Consider the following 19,755-nt stretch of genomic DNA (forward strand, 5'->3'; position numbering starts at 1 on the left):
CCTTGATTCCTGTTGGCATTTAAATGGAGGGGACTGACCCTCAGCCTGATTGACTCTGAGGACTAGCCATGACTACAGTGGAGGAGACAATGTGCAGAACTTAAGTACACAGAATAGGATTCATTTTAGCAGGGCTCTGGTGCCTACAGAGTCTGCCCTTTGGGTATGTAATTTGTGGAGGTAGCTGGGTGGTGCTCTGGTGTGGTCTGAAGCTGGCCACTGAGTGTGTTGGTTCTAGAGCCTCTTAGGAAGGCTCTGGTGCAGGCCAAGATCAGCTGTTTCCTGTGCCCTGCTTGGGGACACTTGGTATGAGCTACAAAGTGATCTGTCAATGGTTGCCACTTGTGTTGGGCTTGGAGATGCCTGAGAGAGGCTAAACTGTGAACTAAGGCCGGTGGCTGCTAGTGTTGGGCTTGGGACTGCTTAGCAAGCTGTATGGGGCATGATAAGACCAGATGCTGCTTGTTTGGAGGTTGTGAACCTTTGAGAAGTTTGAGGAAAATCTGCAGCATGAGCCAAGACAGGCCATTTGTATGGAAAAGCCACTGGAAACAGTTTTGGTGAGCTTGAAAGGCGGGTGGGGCAGAAAAATACCATTTTTTAAAAAGTAACAATGATCCGTGTTATTTTTCTTTTTGACTAAAAGTCAGAGTCACTCCAGTATCAATGTTATGGAGGTTGATTCAATTCCTTAGTAAATAATGAAATTTTGTAACAGAATATCCATCTAATCTTTAATACGCTGATTCCTGTGACTATTTCTTAAGTGAATCCATTGTTTTCATTGATAGTTTCCTGCTATACTTTGCTCAAAACCCATTATCATCTGAATTTAAGCAATCCTGTTTATATGAGTCCAAATTTTATGTTTCCAAGAGTAACTTTTTTTCATGAATCATATCTATTATTCATGAGTTAATACATGTCATTAACTCATAACGAGATTAAAAAGGACTACTATAAAACAGGCAAGATAAAATAAATAATATTCTTCATATTCTACTTTTTTTGAAAATCTCCATATATATATATATATATATATATATACACATATGTGTGTGTGTGTGTGTGTGTGTGTGTGTGTGTGTATATATATGTTAAAACTGTATTCCAACTCTAAATAGAGTCACATTGCTTAATTTTTAATTAATCAATGTTAAAATATTTAGCACGATACAGTATTTTACTACAAATTATGTTTGACTTGAGTGAAGGGAATAAATCACTAGCATTGTGTTTCTGATATACAATACTTAGTTCAGTTCACCAGGTTGTGTTCTATATAGTGAAATTTCTATTTCAGGGGAATGTGAAATTAAATGACAATTAGCCAGTTTACTAGCAAACACACCTATAATTTATGAATAGAATTTTGGGCTGGAAGATATGTAAGAAGAGTTGCAAATACATTTTAAGGATGAAGAATGGAAAAATATAGTCAACTATGGAAGAATTTAATTCTATCATTATTATCAACATATGTATTCAAAGTCCTTAAATTCTATATTTGCACGACTAGGAAAGATACATTTACAACACATAAAAAATGCTATCAGAGAGTTTATAACGGCTGTTTTAGGCAGACCAATGTTTACTTAGACCATAAATATATTATTGTTATCTCTGCTGGTTGTGCCCACCATGTACTCATTAAGACGATGAATCCCATAAACCAGACAGGCTCATAAAGCAAGAAGTAAACTAAGTTTCTCTCTCTTTTTTTTTTTTTAACATCACAATAAAATAAAACAAAATAAAAAAGAATTTCCAGGTGAAAGTAATCATTGTGCCTTGAAAGAGGCTTGAAGAAAATAAATGACATTAAGAATAAAATCAAAAGAAAATAAAACAAAGTACAAGACTGGAAATAATTCTCAAACACCAACAAAATTCAACTTCCAAAATCCAGTAAATAAAAGTGACTAGCTTACTTCAAACCTTATAATAATGCAGTTAGTCTATGTATGAAGAGGGAATTTTTTTTAGATAAGAATTCAAATATAGTTTATGAATTTTCCCATAATATGCATTCACTAAAAATTAAGAAATACCTACTATAATATGAAAAAAATACATATTTTTTAAAGACCTGTTGAGTTATGCTGACAAAGCCCTCCCTGTTCACTGTTTTTAACCAGAAAATTAACGTATTTCCCCACGTCCTACACTCCCATAACTGTAAACTACACCTACATGTCCAAACCAAAGTTTTGATCTTTACGTAAGTCACACTCCCACCTCCAAACTTGAAATAATAAACATGACTCACATTGTTAAATTGTAAGAGCGGTTTCCTGCTTAGAATTGTGGGACGTTAATTCCTGGTTTTTCATTAACATTGGATATATAAAGGTACAATAAGAAAAACTGACGCCTAAACAAGATTTATATATATATATATATATATATTTACTTTGATGCTATGCTTTATTTTTAAACTTCGACTACATTTATGATTTAAAAAGTTATGTTTGACAGTGGAAACTTCTTCTCAGTTTTACTTACAAAAATAAATCTTATTTAAAATTGTGTTCTAAGCAAAGTGCTTTTTTCCTTACAGAAACATGGGCATCCTCATTTGTGACAGTGAGAAGTATAAAAACCCAGTGTTTTCCCTTTTTAATTGTGGTTCCTGGATTCAAATTTCACGCTTCATCACAATTTTTAAATGATTTGTACCTCACAGCTAGAAAGTGTGTTTCTTAACCATTCAATATGTTTGATAATCTCTTCCACTGAAGCATCTTTATTCCTAGCATATTGAATTTTTATTATAAGAAAGCTTAATATTTGATTTGCATAACAATAAAGTATCTGGCTATTGTAACTGTTTTAACTAATGGGGAAACTAAGGCTCAGGCACCTCAAATAGCAATTAGTAACATTACAATTCAACCCTCATCTTCTGACCCCAAATCCTATTATTTCCTAATATACTGTACTGCATCTCGATAATCTTATTTATCTGCATTCAGTAACTGTGCACATACATTTTTCAGAACATTTACAAATGTAATAAATGGAATAACATCTCCAAAGTTATTTTCACATCAATTATGTGCATCTGAAATGCCAAGGGCCTCTGTATAATTGAGGTGAATGGCAATGCATTTTCAGTATGGTTTGACAGTTCTGTCCATTAAATATGTTTTCTTACCAAAAAGAAACACAGCTGATCCCAAAATGATAATAACTTCGTTTAGAACCTATCTAAAATAATTTTTCTTCAAAAATTCAAAATAGACTGTATTACTACTGATGTACCTTTGTGAAATTGATCTATAAAATATTAACCTACATAAGAAGATTCACGCGGACAAAATTATGGAAAAAAATCAAAATGTGATAAAATCAATAAGAGTTTAGAAGAACTTAATTTATAATATAGAAATAGTCATATATTTAGATATTTGGAATTGATTAAATGTTACAATTCCTAAACTTATATGCCAAAGACAATTTTGTGAATATCTACAGCTACAGCATCTTGTTAGCACATTAAAAAATGCTAAAGTGGTGAATAACTTAAAATAAAAAAGGTTGTAAGAATATTTCACACTTCAATAATTAGCTTTATGTATAAAAAATACTTTCAATCATCTAGAGGTAAAATATTCTATCTTAGATAATTGAGAGTCATCTGAAAATCTTCCCATTTTGAACTTAAGAATACATGATCAAATATTTATAGAAATGGAAAAGAAATAGACTTTAGATTTATAATAAAGATCAAGTGACAGTAACATGGAGACTTCAAAAAATAAATAAGAGAACTTCCAAGCATCACAGTAAAAAAAAGTTATACTATTTAAGTGCCAAATAGTACAATTCAAGTTCTCATTAGGAGAGGTTAAAGGGAACTTGTAGGAACAATTTTGAAAATCCAAGATTAATATAGTAAAATCATTGATTGAAATGATTTTCATTGGACAGACTTGAAAATTAAAGAGGAAACATTTTAAAAGCATAGAAGAGATAACAGAGTTTCAAAATAAGAGGTTTCCAGTATAAGCAAATGCAGGGGGACAAAAGAGATGTTTTTGTTTATTTTGGATAGGAGAGGGAATAATCCAATGTGGACCTGGGGGAGGGGAAGCATTTTACATATGGGAGGCATTTTATTTTAATCAATACATTTCTTACCACTTTTGTGTTAGAACTGAACTACATTGTTTGCATGTACTCCTTAAACTGTACTCAATTTTATTTAAATTATAATATCAAAGCCAATAAAGAAGTTAGCCTATAACGCAACTTGAAGAAGGTTCTATGTAGATGTGTCTACTCCATTAAATATGGGACAACCTATAAAAATAGCTAATGACATTCAGGAACTCTTAGCAGTGTACAGTTAATTTTCATGATATTTTATAAGATCACAGATTAAATAAAAATGCTATGAGGAAAATAATCAGTCTTTGGAAACCTAAGATCCATTAAAACATTAAATGTTTTCAAGATAATTGATAAATGGATAATAATTACTCCAGAAGAATTTGAGTTATTACAAAACTGGTTTACATGGAGAGTTGGTTATGACTTTTGTATAGTATATAGTATAGTATATGACTTTTCTATACGCCACAATTTTTTAAATCTTGAATTTCAGTTACCACTGAAATTAAATGGTAGCATGGAACAATCTAAAAAGCATGGTTACTACTTCAGGCTCAGGCATGTATTTCAACATGTCAGAATTATGAATTTTACAGCTATTTAGGCTAGCTTATTAGAGTTTTCTTCAATTGAAATTTCTTTGTTTGATTATACTTTTAAGAATTACTTCTCCCACTGAATTTATGTTGTCTAGGTAAAATATTATTTGGAGATAATACAATTAGAAAAATCAAGCCCGAATCTGGAAAGTTTTAAAAGGATACAATACAAAGATGTATTTTTATATAGTAAAACTTTTCCTTGATCTTATTTTAAAATCAAAGCTTCCATTTTCTTAGGCCACTTTATTGCCTTTATATTGTACAGATATAGATTACAACAAAAATTACCCTCTTTTGAGCTCCTTTCCCTGATGAAAGTAGAAATGATTCATACCCCATAAAATATTTCCTTTCTAATTTACTACAATGAATTCACAGATATGCTTTTTTCAGTGCTGAAATAAGAGAAACAATGCTGGAAAATCAAACTGAATCTTGAAAGTATTATAAAGTCAACTTAAGATCACCAAGTCGAATATTGAAAATAATAATACACAAATCTACTGATAGCTTTTCACTATTGTCTTACAAAGCAAAATTACCCTAACTAAAGATACCAGTTTCATGAAACCATACTGCATAAAGCAAGCAAAGTATCATTTTATTTTTGAGAGAGAAGAGCTATTTGTTTTCCTCCAGGTGTGTATATTTAAATATAAAATAACTGTCACTTTATTTATATTCAGATAAAGAATAGAAGCCACCTGACCTAAAGATTCCGTGACTCTAATAGAAAAGATCACCACCTGAGTGAAAAATGGTACGTCTTGAATTTCTGCCATGCCATCTGCCTTAATTCGTGGCAGAGGGGAATCAGAGCCATAAACTCATGTGGTGGGAAAACTCAAGAGAACGGGTCAATCCAAAGATAAGGAGGATCCACAACAATTACTTCTGCTCAATAAAAAAGTCCTCTGATTTCTGAAGTGAACATTTTAGAAATTGAATTAGAAACTCAACAAAACATTGGTGCAAATTTAAAAGAGACATTGGCTAAAATTGGTAAGATTTAAGTTACTACTATGCCTTGGACAGTTATTTTTAATGATACATAAAAATACATTTTTCTATGACTATTTAATTTTTAGTTTTAAAATATAGTGTTTTATGAGTAATACATCCTGAGAAATGTTAATAAAATGCATAGCTTTAATTGCATGTTTGCATTCATATTTCCATTCAGATTAACTACATTAGAAATAGAAATTATAAATTTTCCTACAGTGGATTTTATCTAAAATTGTTACTTTTAAATTACTTAGTGAATTTTATTATAGTGATTACTGAATACATTATTTTAAGTGTCAAAATACCAATCACATTCGTCTGTTGCTATTATTGTGAGACAGCTTAGTGATAGGATGCTGTATAGAGAGATTGCTCGTTCTCAAAATGTAAACTGATTATTGAAATTTGTATTCCAGAAAACAATATGTGGTTTAATACCATTTTAGGTGGTAACTATAAGTGCTCTAACGTCACCCTATTACATTTTCACAGCACTTAAGACTGAAGACTACTAAAAAGAAAAGCTTAAAAAAAACAGATAAATGGAAAAATGTAACGGTGGCAATGCTCACTATACCCTAAACAGTAGCTGATACACTACTGAGAATGAAATGAATTATTTACATAAGTAGTCTGAGGATAAAATACACTAAATCCATATAATATGATTGGACATTGTAGAAGCTACAGTTTCGTTAGTACTCTATCATCATCATAATCTTTTTCTAAAGGAAGTGTTTTTCCAAGTTAATACATTAAATAGTATATCCCACTTATTCAAAATTATGCCTGTTAATCAAAATGGTAGACAATAATTCTAACAAAGTTAAACTACCAATAGCAAACACACTACATGAAAATGAATTTCATTGATGAAAAGACTATTTACAACTGCAGGTTTTCTGCAGTGTTTTGCGATACAGCCTTAGGTAGCATCTGTTACGTATTAACTTTCAGAGGTCATAATATTCTTTATAAGGAATATTGTGCTATGAAAATTAACTAATTTTATACTGTAATTTAATTAGGATCACCTTATTGCCCCAGCAAGAGAATGACTGGTTTTGCTTATTCAAATTACAACTTATTAATGCTAAAGTTATTTTGCTCCTATCCAGAATGCAGTTGTGTATACCAGAATCATGTTACACATCAAAAGAGGCAGAAATATTCATTAAACATACCTTGATAAGGAGCACTAAATCCACGATATCGGTGATTGCTGTCTGTAACAAAATGCAGTCTGAGCCAGTTTTTGTTGCTGATAATTGGTGGTGGGATATTCATTCCAGATAACCTGAATCATAGAAGACAACAACAACGGAAAATTAAAAAGCTTCTCAGCAATAAATTTTTTCACTTAATTGGGATCCCCCCAATTTTTTCCAATATTCATGAGTTTACACGAACTTTTTAAGCACAAATGAAGTTGTTATTTATGCATAGGGAAGTCAATCATAAAATAGTGCAATTCCAAACACATTCTGTTCTAATTAGGTTGTATATGCGTGTATTAATAAAATCAACTGTAAACTGCATATGATTTTTCATTCACCCAAATTTATTACATAGATAATAATAAACATAATGGAAGATGAGCTGATGGTGCTGGTCATTGTTTTCTCCGTATCGGAGCTGATACATATAGTTATACAACAGAAAGACTTCAAGCACTAGATGTACTTTTCCCACCTAATGCATTTTAGTATTTCACATTTGATGGCAAAGTCCACAATTTCATTTCATAGGGCAGCACTATTTTAATGTAGTTTCAAAATACTGTAAATTGTCATGACCAACTTACTTTATGATGTATACTTCTATAATGCACTGGTAGTCTGCTCTGATTGAAAGTCAGAGGACAGATTGTATTTTGGATATATACTCGTGTTTGTCTCCACATGTCTAGTCACAAAGTAACCATTTCATAATCTCCGTAAATCAAAACATAATCTTCATAAGGCAAAATTTTGAAAATATGCCCCAGATATTTCTAGGTGTGTGTTATAAAGCCAAAGTAAAACATTCTCAAAAGAAATACTATTATTCACTTAAGAATTTTAGACTAAGGTTTTCTCATAACCAGTATATGATGTATCTTGACCATTCATCAAAACTTACACTTTTCTTTATCAGAAGGTAAAATAGACAACTGGGGTGTGTGTGTGTGTGTGTGTGTGTGTGTGTGTGTGTTGGGGTGAGATGATTACAACTGTTCTTTTATTGCCTGTCAGTCAGGGGCAATAATGTTCTAGGGGACATTGGAATATCTGTCTGTACATGTAATCAGTGGAGAGGTGTAGAGATGGTGATGTAAGGACCCTTTGTGCAACACTTTCCCCTTTTGTCCCCCCAAAACCAACCTCACATAGGATGTGTTGGAGATAACCATCACTTTTAGTTAATGACTACCTGCAAAGGAATTATGAATTCATCTTTATTGTATCATTGTGCCCAGGGGTGTATAAAATGGGCTTGACAACCTTACAGTGTTGTCCATTTTTCTTGGATTCTAACAAGAAGTTGGGTTTTATCTGATACATTTCTGATTGCTCTACCTCTTTTAGATTGCACTTTGTTTAACTTTTCCCTATCAATGCCCTATTTTCTCTTTTCATAAGTTGACTTTGCTTATTTCTCCAGCTGGCTGGCTTTTCATATCTGAATTTAGTAAATATATGTAATTCACCTATATAATTTAAAACTCAAGTTTTAAAATTTCACTTCATTACTTTCAGAAAATATCCAGGTTATGTTTATTTCTGTTTGCTTGTTGGTGTTTTGGTTCAAATAGCAAGTCAATGAAAAAAATCCTTGGATTTGGTATAATTATATTTTCAATGTAGTATGTTTCATGCCAGATTTTCATTTACAATTTGGTTCTCTTCAATTCCCTGATTCAGTGAGCACAAATATCCATCAGGGAAAGTTTAAATTATTTTTGACAGGCTGTACACATTTCTAAACATAATGAGACTATAATGCATGGATGGTTGTAATAAACCAAAGCACAACGCTTGGAGAGAGGTCCTTATAAAATCCTATACATGAGAAGTAACTCAACAAGGACATCAAAAAAAGTACATTAGGAAAGAAGATGAAGCACACAATAAAAAGGATGAATTCCCATTTTTCCTAGGGACATCAAAAATAATTTCAGCAATAGAATGTAATAAAGGCGGGAAAAAGCTACTAAGGAACTAGAGTTTGGAGCCAGAATTCACCTTCAGGAATTGACAAAGGTGGAACTGAAGATATTAGAACTGCAGTAGCTAGAGGCATTAACGTCCATGAGGTAGAACAAATAATGGCAGTTTAACAGGGGTGGGACAAAGAGGATATTCCTGACAGCCTCGATGCTTCAGCTCATGAAGCAGAATTGTCGATGAGCCAAGACACTGAATAGAAAGCAAGAGTGCCTCACCACCCCTCTGCCACAGAGAAAAGACGTACTTTCATTGATTATAAGAGAGTTGCATGGACTTTCCAAATCGTGGTCACCTAGAACTGCTCATTATTTAAACACAATTTACACAATATGAATTTGTTTATCGTTTATGGTGAAATATAGTAAATGAATCTACACATCTTTCTACCATAGTTCACATATTATTAGCAGATTTTAGAACTGGAAGATTGAGATCATATGCCACCTAGAAAGTTTCCATTAAACTGATTAACTTAGAGAATTTCTTAAGTAAGAAAGAAGACATTTCTTAAATCTAATTGTCACCTCTATGTCAAATCACTATGGTGACTTGAAAGTAAGCACATATGGGTTCATTCGAATATAAAGTCAGTGAGAATCATGTCACTGATGCTAAGTGTTGGAAATATAGTAGTAACAAGACAGAGCAATCCATGAAATTTCAAATTAAAAAAAAAGATTACATAAATAAATAAGATAAATTCAGATGGTAGCAAAATATGCACAAAAACAATAAGAGTAACATAATCAAAAATGTATAAAAACAAGGTTCTAATTGTTCCATTCTTTCCATTTTGCACTGAAAGCAGCCTTACTCATGATTGCATGTCGTAGATGACTAAACCGGATTTTAGCATAATTAAATTAAAGTATGATAATGATAAATGCCATAAATTTGTACTGAAATTATTTGTATCCAGGAAGAATTCAAGACATGACTTTTGAGTAATTAATGATTTTAAATGAACACAGTAAATTAATAATGACATCAAATTTAACTGAATATGTAATGTCGAAATATTGACAATAATATAGTGGCAACTTGCCATAATTAATCTCTCTATAAGTTGTTTTTTATTTATTTAATTTGCTGCAGAAATAAATGACTAAATCATTAATTAATAATTTAAATCAGATACATTTTCTATTGTAGACAGTCCCTTAGAGCATATGATTATAACTCTTACAACTTTTTTGGAAAAATTAGTTAAGTGTAAGAAACCTGAGAACCCAAGGTCTTTGCCATTTTCTAAACGTCCCTCAAACTATTCTGACCCTCCTCTGGCTTATGACTCTCTTGCTCAGATCCCCATTGCTGTCATCTGTTGATCTCTGATTCTCAACTTGCTCAAAATTGCACTGTAACAACAGGTGTCTTTGGTGCAATTAACATCTATTTTTTTTTTTATTCTTTCCAGTTCCCCAAAAAGTATTCAATGACCTATCTTTCCTCATCTTTAGTATCCATAGGCACAAACCTTAAACCGATGATTATTCAAATCACCTGCATGACCCCAAAGTCTCATTTGCCCACCACAATTCTCCCACTCTCTCCTAATTTTATTTCTTTTTCTCTCTTGCTCTTTCACTCTTGCTCTCTCTTTCCCTCCCTTACCTCTCTTCTGACCTCCTTCTTTCTGTGGCAGTTAGGTAAGATTCATTCCTCATGCTCTCTCTGTTCTCCAAGATTTTGTTAAATTAATCGTTCTATATTGAGCTGTAATTAGTTCCTAAAATATATTCTTTCCTCTTAACTTAGGACCTTTTCACGTACTTCTCTTTAGGGCTGAATAAATATCACTTTAAAAAAAAAAAAAAAACACTTTACTTTTACCATTCTTAGTGAAGCTAGTTTTAAAGTTTCAGATTACAACAAATGCTTAATCTTCTTCTCTGCCCTCACAAAGCACCTTTGCATATTCCTATCACACCATTTATTATTTTGTGTGGTAGTACAGTTTCTGCCTTCACTACTATTTTACACATTCTTTGAAGGTAGGTTATTAAATCTCCGGTTCTGAGCACAATGACTAACGTTAGCAGGTGTACACTGACACTATTTATCAAAAAAATAAATGAATATAAGCTGTTTGAGCATGTACCCTACCGTTCACTACCTATGTGTCTGGCCATACTTTTTTGATAAATTGTCAATAATTAAATTTCATATCACTATCAAATGCTCTAGTTCTTATTTATTTTCTTTATTCATGGTTCATTTAAAATTCTACCTCCTTCATAAGTATTCAATTCCCTTAGCTAAAGGTTTTCTCGCTGTTTCTTGAACACCAAAATCACTTGTTAAAACTACCTGATGGCATCACCACTGCTTTATTCTTATTATGTTATACATATTCTATAAATTATAAGAAGTTAGAAGCAGGATCCATGTTGAATTTATCTCTGAACTCAAAAGCACATTTCAAATTCAAGATAATAAATGGATGCTAACTAGATGAAGTAATATCCTATTACAAAATGTCTCAAAGTGTGTTCTACTGAATATTAACCACCAGAAATACCTTTGGGGATGGGGAAAGTACACCAGTCAAAAAGTTTTTGAATTGTTCGCTTGTAACCATATCCCCATACAATTTTTTTTAATGTGCTTTAAAACAGAATTTCTTAAATTTATTTCATCAACCACTTTCTCTTTCCCATGCTTTGCCCCAAAAATCAAATAACCTGCAGTAGAATTACTTTATGAACCCCTTGAGAAACCATTAATTTTATTTATTCCTTTAGGTCTGAAAAGAAATGCATTTCATAGTTGGAAAAAAACACAGCATCTTTGAAAAATGTCAAAAAAGAAAAATTAATAAATGTTGTATTTTGTTATGCAGCATATTATAAGTTGGAAATATATTTTTAGCAACAACATTAATCCGTTTCTGGGATGACATTAAATCTTCCATGCTATGCAATAATGAATTACTCGTGTGGGGTGTACAGATATCCACACTGACCATGCTGAGCTTTTTTGTCACAGATGTCTGACTGTGCACTTGGTTAGATATCACAAAGTCACTGAACTGCAGAATACACAATCCTATGGGGTTTTAACAAGAGCATTAAGAACCCAAGCATTGTGTTGTGTAGTCCAATTATTCTGAAACCAGATGTTATAAAGCATTAGCAAAGCAAATGAGAAAAGTAGCTACAGTAAATTTTCTTTTGTTTCCTTTTCTTCTCCCTTCATCCACACATCCCACTTTCTTATCACCATCTATGCTCTCACTCAATATACCACTTACCCCCATTTCCATGATCTGTCTTTAGTACATATTCTCCTATGAAAACTGGCTGCTGCAGAATAATGTTACTTTTATCTTAACAAATGCTTCAGGAAAATCCCTGTTTATATTTTAGATAAAATTTGTACATATTAAACTACCAAAATTTAATTAAGATGAAGTAGAAAAAGTGAATAGCATTCTTACCGTTTCAAAATTAAATTTATAATTAAAAAGCTGGAAAATAATCTTCTGATCCAGATTTTTTTTAAATAGAGAATTCTATTATACATATAAAGAATTAACAACAATTGTATCCATTCTGTCTCAAAAATAGAGGAGGAGAAAATACATTTTGTGAAGTTAATATTATCCTGATAATAAAACCAGAAAATATCCATATAAAAATGAAAACAAAAAAACTACAGACAAATATCATTCATGAATTTAGATGCAAAAACACTCAATAAAGTATAAGCAAATCAAGTCCAGGGATGTATAAAAAGAATTACATATCATGACCTAGTGAGACTTATTCAAGTTATATAAGGCTGGTTCAACATTTGAAAATCAATCAATGTAATCCATCATATCAACAGGCTACAGAAGAAAATATAAATGCTCAAATTAATGGACACAGAAAAACATTTGATAAAATTCAACATCCATTAATGGTAGAAACTCTCAGCATATTAGGAATAGCAGGAACATTTTCAACTTGATAAAGAGCATATACAAAAAAACCTACAACTGACATCAAACTTAATATTTAATTACTTAATGCTTTGGATTAAGATTAAAAATATGGCGCATCATTTTAAGCAATTGTTAACAGACTAAAAAGATAAATTGACCAAAATGCAAGTATAGTAGGAGACCTAAATACATCATTGACAGCTATGAATAGATCATCCAAACAGAAAATCAGTAAGGAACTATCAGCCTTAGATGACACATTTGGACATGATTGACATTTATCCCAGAGCACTTCATCCCAGAACACCAGACTATACATTCTTTTCCAGTGTGCATGGAACAGTCTCAAGGACAGACCATATGTCAGGACATAAAATTAGCCTGAGCAAATTTAAGAATACAGGAATCATACCAAACACATTCTATGATCACAAGGCTTTGAAACTGGAGATCAATCACAAAAAGAAAGTAGGAAAAACTACAAATATGTGGATATTAAACAACATGATACTAAAGAACTACTAGGTCAAAAAAGAAATGAGAGATCAAAAAATACACAGAAACAATGAGAATAAAAATACATCTTATCAAAACTATTGGGATTCAGTGAAAGCAGTAATAAGAGGGAAATTTATATAATTACAGGCCTATATCAACAAACAAGAAAAACCCAAAATAAACAACATAACATTACTCTTTAAAGAACTAGAAAAAGAAGAACACATGAAACCTAAAGTCAGCAGAAGGAAGGAAATAATAAAAATCAGAGCAGAACTAAATGAAATAGAGAACAAAAAACAACAGACAAAAATGAATGCAACAAAGAGTGGTTCTTTGAAAAGATTAACAAAATTGACAAACCATTAGCTAGACTCACTAAGCTAAAAAGAGAAAAGACACAAATAAGCAAAATCAGAAATGAAAGAGGAGGTTACCAGGGGTACCACAGAAATACAAAGGATCATACAAAAATATTCTGAAGGACTATATACAACCAAATTTAATAACCTGGAAGAAATAGACAAGTTCTTAGAAACATACAGCCTTACTAGACTGAATCATGAAGAACTGGAAAATCTAAATACTGGGTCAGATAATTAAGTTCGCGAACTTATTCTAGAAAAAGTGCTACATAACTCATTGAATGCTGAATATCACTATGATCACTTTCAAAGTACTTCTGTTGGGAAGCTATGCACTGACACCAGCTCCTAGTCCACGGTTCAAAGTAATTTTGGAACTCTTTTTGTGGAACGGCCATCAGAGCTCTCATCGTATTACCCATGATGTCCTGAATGTCATCACAATGTCTTCCTTTCAGTATTTCCTTTATCTTTGGATAAAGAAAGAAGTCACTGGGGGCCAGATCAGGTGAGTAAGGAGGGCGTTCCAATACAGTTATTTGTTTACTGGCTAAAAACTCCCTCACAGACAGTACCATGTGAACTGGTGCATTGTCATGACGCAAGAGCCACAAATTGTTGGTGAAATGTTTAAGTCGTTTTCGTCTAACTTTTCAGCACTTCCAAATAGTAAATTTGATTAATTGTTAGTGCAGTTGGTATAAATTCATAATGACTAATCCCTCTGATATATAGAAAGGTTAGCAACATTGTTGCAACATGTTGGGGAACTTAATTGTCAGACCTCATATTTCCTATCAATAAATGGAGCTGGAACAACTGGATATCTTAATTCAAAACAGAGGAAAAGAAATATATTTCAACCAATACTATGCATCACTCACATATATGAAGTCAAAATAGGTCACAGACATAAATGTAAAAGCTAAAATATTAAAACTTCTAGAATAATATATGAGAGAAAAATCCATAACTTTGGTTTAGTGGAAGAGCTCTTAGGAGAGACAGAAAAAGCATGAATCATCAAAATGAAATTTAAAAAAAGTAAACTTCAAAATAAATATTTCTACTCATGAAAATACACCATTAAGGAAATTAAATTACAAGCCACACACTGGGAGAAAAGATTTCCAATGCATGTATTTAAAAAGACATGTACCTTTAATATAGAAATAATTTTCACAACTCAATAATAACAAGAAGATGACAACAAAAAATAGCCAGAGCTTTTTGAACACTTCATTGTGGAGGAAATACACAAAACAAAGAAACACATGAAAAGACACTCCACATCATTAAGCCTTAGGGAAAGGCAAATTAAACTGAGACATCAACATCACTTCGGAGAATGACTAACTAGAATATCACATTGAGAACGTATACATCCATATTTCAATGCTGATTTGAAAAACTGAAAATTGCAAGTCTGGAGAGGATTAAGGGTTAAGAGCGACTGGAACTTTTACACATTGTTGGAAGAATTTAGTGTTGTACAGCTACTTTGGAAAACAGTCCAGCAATTTCTTATAAAATTAAATACAAACTTACCACTTAAGTCAGCCTTAGCACTCCTAGTAATCTACCTAAGAGAAATAAAAACAATGCCCATACAAAGACTTGTACACAGATGTTTATGGCATCTTAATTCATAATCACCCAAAACTGACAAGTAGTGAATAAATTTGGTAAATTTATATAATTATGCATTATTCATCCCACAGAAGGAAATAAATTAATTATACATGTAACAGCATAGATGAATCTCAAAAGCACTGTAAGTAAACACATCCATATACTACATATTACAGGACTGCATATTGTATTTTTTTTTATGATATTCTGAAACAGAAGAAGACTACGTACACAGTAACAACAGCACTGGTTGCCAACGGCTGGAGGTACAGAAGGGGAAGTCAGTTCAAAGGGAAATGAGGCAACTTCCTGGGATCAGGGAAACATTCAACACAGTTATTGTGGCTAAATGATTGTGCATGTTTGTCAAAATACATAAAATTGCACTCCTAAGAAGTATACACTTTACCATAAAGTACACTTCAATAAACCTGACTGTAAGAAAAAAAATAATATTGAGAGATTTTGGCTTGCTTACAAATAACATTAACTCAATAATACGTATGCTTCTTGTGCTTGGGGGTCACAAAATAGCAACAAAATAAATTTATTCTCTCAAGTAAAAGATAGGAGGTCATTTTAAGTTCTCTGAAAAGGATCATTCTCTTCATGAATAGAGAAATCATACCTCAACTATTATATCTATATATAAATATATAAATATTATAGTTTCAATCTAAAAATATTATAAATTGCTTTTCCTTGCACAGTAAAAAAATACTTTCATTATTTGTCTGTAATTATATTCCCAAAGTATTTCCATTGCCATACCTATATTACTGCTTACAATGACTTTTCTTTAGGCCTCTTGTATTGGTATAGGCCCCAAGAGAATGGTCAAAAAAGTAAATGTTTGAAAACAAACAAACAAACAAAAATATATATGTGTGTGTGTGTGTGTGTGTGTGTGTGTGTGTGTGTGTGTATATATGCGAGTCATTTGCTTTATCTACTCAAGTCCCATAATTTTATTTATCCTTTTCACTGAACTAACCTTATAAATAGTTATGTTGGACACAGACTTCATTGTTTCTCATTGTACAATTTAGAACCATTGTGGTTAAAAAACAAAAAAATGTTGAATATAAATGACCAGTGTATATTTATTCTGGGGATGGTTAAAGTGTAATTCTTACCTTTCTCTTTTTTTTTTTCATATTATAAGCATAATAATATATGAGTACTCTTGAATTAACTATTGAATTTTAAATTGTCTGTACCTTCATCATTAAACAGCTCTTAGTTCTATAGTTCTAGAAACAGAAATTGAATAGTTTGAGTTACTCAAAGTTAGACATAAATATCTTCAAATATCTACTCAACAGCACCATTGATCTATTTCTCCAAATACCATCTGTATGTAAAATATTTTATAAGGAAATGTGTGAAATATTAAATATTATTGAAAGAAAATATGTGCTGAGAAATGATATGGCTGATAAATCTGCAGAAGGTAAATCTCAGTTTTATGCTCTCTCTTTTTCCCTCTCTCTTCTCTGAAAATCATAGAAACACATCAAACAAAACAAGCCTTTTAGATTGGAGTTTCTTTAAAAAGGACTTTGGATTTACATTCCCATACATATACATACATAGATAAATCTATACTCTGTAAAATTTATTAAATATTATTTATAGGAGCCATTAAATTTTTCATAATTTTTTGATTAAATGTTTAAGTAGAGATTTTACCAACTGAACTACTCCTACCTTTTGCTATATTAATATTAGTATTAATAGTGTACAGTATTTATTGAGGGCTATATACTATGTATTGTATACTATTCCAAACAAAGTCATTTTATATGATTCCAGAAAATAATACTTATGTTGTATAAAACACTACATAGGTAGAGACTACAAAAGTGAAGACTTTTATTATTGTGGATTACAATAAATAAATATTGTAAATACTGCTATTTTGTTGATTAGAAAACTATCATAGCATTTACTCCAGACATTCCAGAGAATGGGCATTACAATTTACCTTGACATAATCCAGTGTATGTTAAACACTTATTTTACTCATCTGGTATTTGATAGTTCAAGATGGAGCTTATCAGTAACTCTCAAGAAGCTTGAACTCACTCATCTGTATTGTTCAATTTAATTACTTCAGTATATGTTCAATGTTATTTTTATTTTATATATTATTACTTTTGTTTTCCTTTTATGTTATTGTCAAGTCTGGGACCTCTCAAAAGAATGCCTGATAAGAGAGATGCTATTTTCTACATTATTTACCTTTTTATTTTTGTATATTAGGTTAAGTGATTTTTCTTCCGCCCTATATTACAAGCAAAGTCTGGTTTTAGATTACCTCGAGTCTAGTGTCTTATACTATATCAACGATGTGTGATATAAGTATGATTTTATTTGAAAGCAATTAACAAATATATCGGATTCCTCTAGAAACTTGACTATCATTATGTTCTTTTTCACTATGTCTTTAATTTTAATATTAACTGTGCATCAGTAACTATAAAGCTCCAAACTCCAAGTTCTCAAGCTCCTTTTGCTTAGCACATCAGAAAAGGATTAAATAGTTTATTATTCACTACAAAAAAAAATAAGTAAAATAGCAATAAAAACCAAAAACTGAAAACCACATTTTGTTAATTTCCCAGCAAAAAACGCAAGCATACTCCAGGAGAATTTCAAAAACAACGTAATAAAGGAACTGTTTATAGAGTTGTGGGAAAGGAAACAAAATGGAATGTTTTGGCACCAAGGGCACTAGGTTTCATATTCCCCATACTCACTATGGGAATTGATTTCCACCCTGTGAAAAATAGGGATACTTGAACACAGTGAGATGTGGTGCTGGGGACTCTCATAGGGGACAAAGTCAGTTCCTTCTCCGGCTAAACTCAAAAGGAAACCAGTAGGCAAAGGGATTCTGCAGAGAAGAAGGCAGAGCAGGGCAGTGACTGCAGACCTGGGGCAAAGGAAAAGGGCAGAGAATAACAGCACCCTTGTCAAAGTGCTCACTGTTTATGTAAAATACCAAACATAAAAGTCAGTCTGGTAACAAAGAAAACATACAATGTTTCCCCGAAAATAAGACCTAGCCGGACCATCAGCTCTAATGAGTCTTTTGGAGCAAAAATTAATATAAGACCCGGTCTTATTTAAATATAAGACCAGATATACATAACATAACATAATATGACATAATATAACATAACATAATATAATATAATGTGACTGGATCTTATTTTAACGCAAAATAAGACGGGGTCTTATGTAATATAAGACCAGGTTTTATATTAATTTTTGCTTCAAAAGATGCATTAGAGCTGATGGTCCGGCTAGGTCTTATTTTCAGGGAAATATGGTAGTTCAAATATAGAAATGTATGTAATAGACTATTTAAAGTCAAGCATTCATAAAGATAACATAATAATCTTCAGAAAAGAATAAATAACACTTATAGTAAGGTCTTTTTCCTAAGCTCAGAAGCCATTCAACAAATAGTTGCCCAAAGTCTTCTATATACCAGCACTCTTGCTAGGGATACATCAGTGAAAGCGGCACCAGCTTTTCACTGCAGGGAAGGAACGTCATATAATTTAGCAAGATTAACATGCGAAATGGTGTGTCTGTGCATAATGAAGTAGTGGGGAGTAAAAGGACAGAGCAAGCAAGCAGCATGTGGCCTAGTAAACCTTCTCATCTCCCTTTATGTATACTCTTAGTGAAAGAAACATACTCTGACAAGGTGAGTGTCAGAGCTGATAGTCCTGGGAAGCGTCCAGCAGAAGTATCTGTATGTCCATGGCAAAGCTGGCCTCCCACAGAAGGAAAGGAGCTCTTGACTGGGAGCCCTTGCAAGAAAAACAACTCTGGGGAATGTAATACAAACCCTCTCTTTCCCAACCTGCATTTGTCTCTGAATTTCCCCCTAAAAATAGACCCTAAATTGACAGAATCGTTAATGTTTCGAGTCAGAAAATGATTACTTTTTCCTTTTAGATATTTCTCTTTTCTCTGTGCCATTTTATCGTCGTATATAATTTTAAAGCTGATAACTATTAACGTGACAAATGGGAATAGGTTCTCCTCTTCTATATCATATTCGTATTTCAGCTAAGATACAATTTTATTCCTCAAGAGTTCTCTAAATATATTTTTAAGACTAAAATGTATTTTAAAACTGTTTCATGGTATAATGTTCTATGAAATCCCTTGTATTAGGAATATTCACTGAATTAATGTCATAGTAGAAATATCCCATGGTATATTTCTATGAATATCTTCAAATAAATAATGTTCACCCGATAAATATTAAACTAAAACAAATTTAAGCATATTGTATCCATAGTTTCTATCAGTCTGAGTTAAACTGATAAACATATGTTTATAAATTTAAATATAGGCATTTATATTTAGTACCT

The 19,755-nt window shown here is 32.0% G+C and overlaps 1 protein-coding gene across 1 annotated transcript in view; it reads right to left on the minus strand.

Moving 5' to 3' along the window:
- The window catches only part of CSMD3 (CUB and Sushi multiple domains 3), a 1,093,095-nt gene that overhangs the window by 713,034 nt on the left and 360,306 nt on the right, over positions 1-19,755 (minus strand). Inside the window, exon 6 of the mRNA XM_033126920.1 lies at positions 6,911-7,023. Within this exon, the coding sequence (XP_032982811.1) occupies positions 6,911-7,023 (113 nt within the window). The remainder of the gene's footprint in view (positions 1-6,910; positions 7,024-19,755) is intronic.

The sequence above is a fragment of the Rhinolophus ferrumequinum genome, chromosome 14, assembly GCF_004115265.2.
Source record: "Rhinolophus ferrumequinum isolate MPI-CBG mRhiFer1 chromosome 14, mRhiFer1_v1.p, whole genome shotgun sequence".
Taxonomy (NCBI): Eukaryota; Metazoa; Chordata; class Mammalia; order Chiroptera; family Rhinolophidae; genus Rhinolophus; species Rhinolophus ferrumequinum.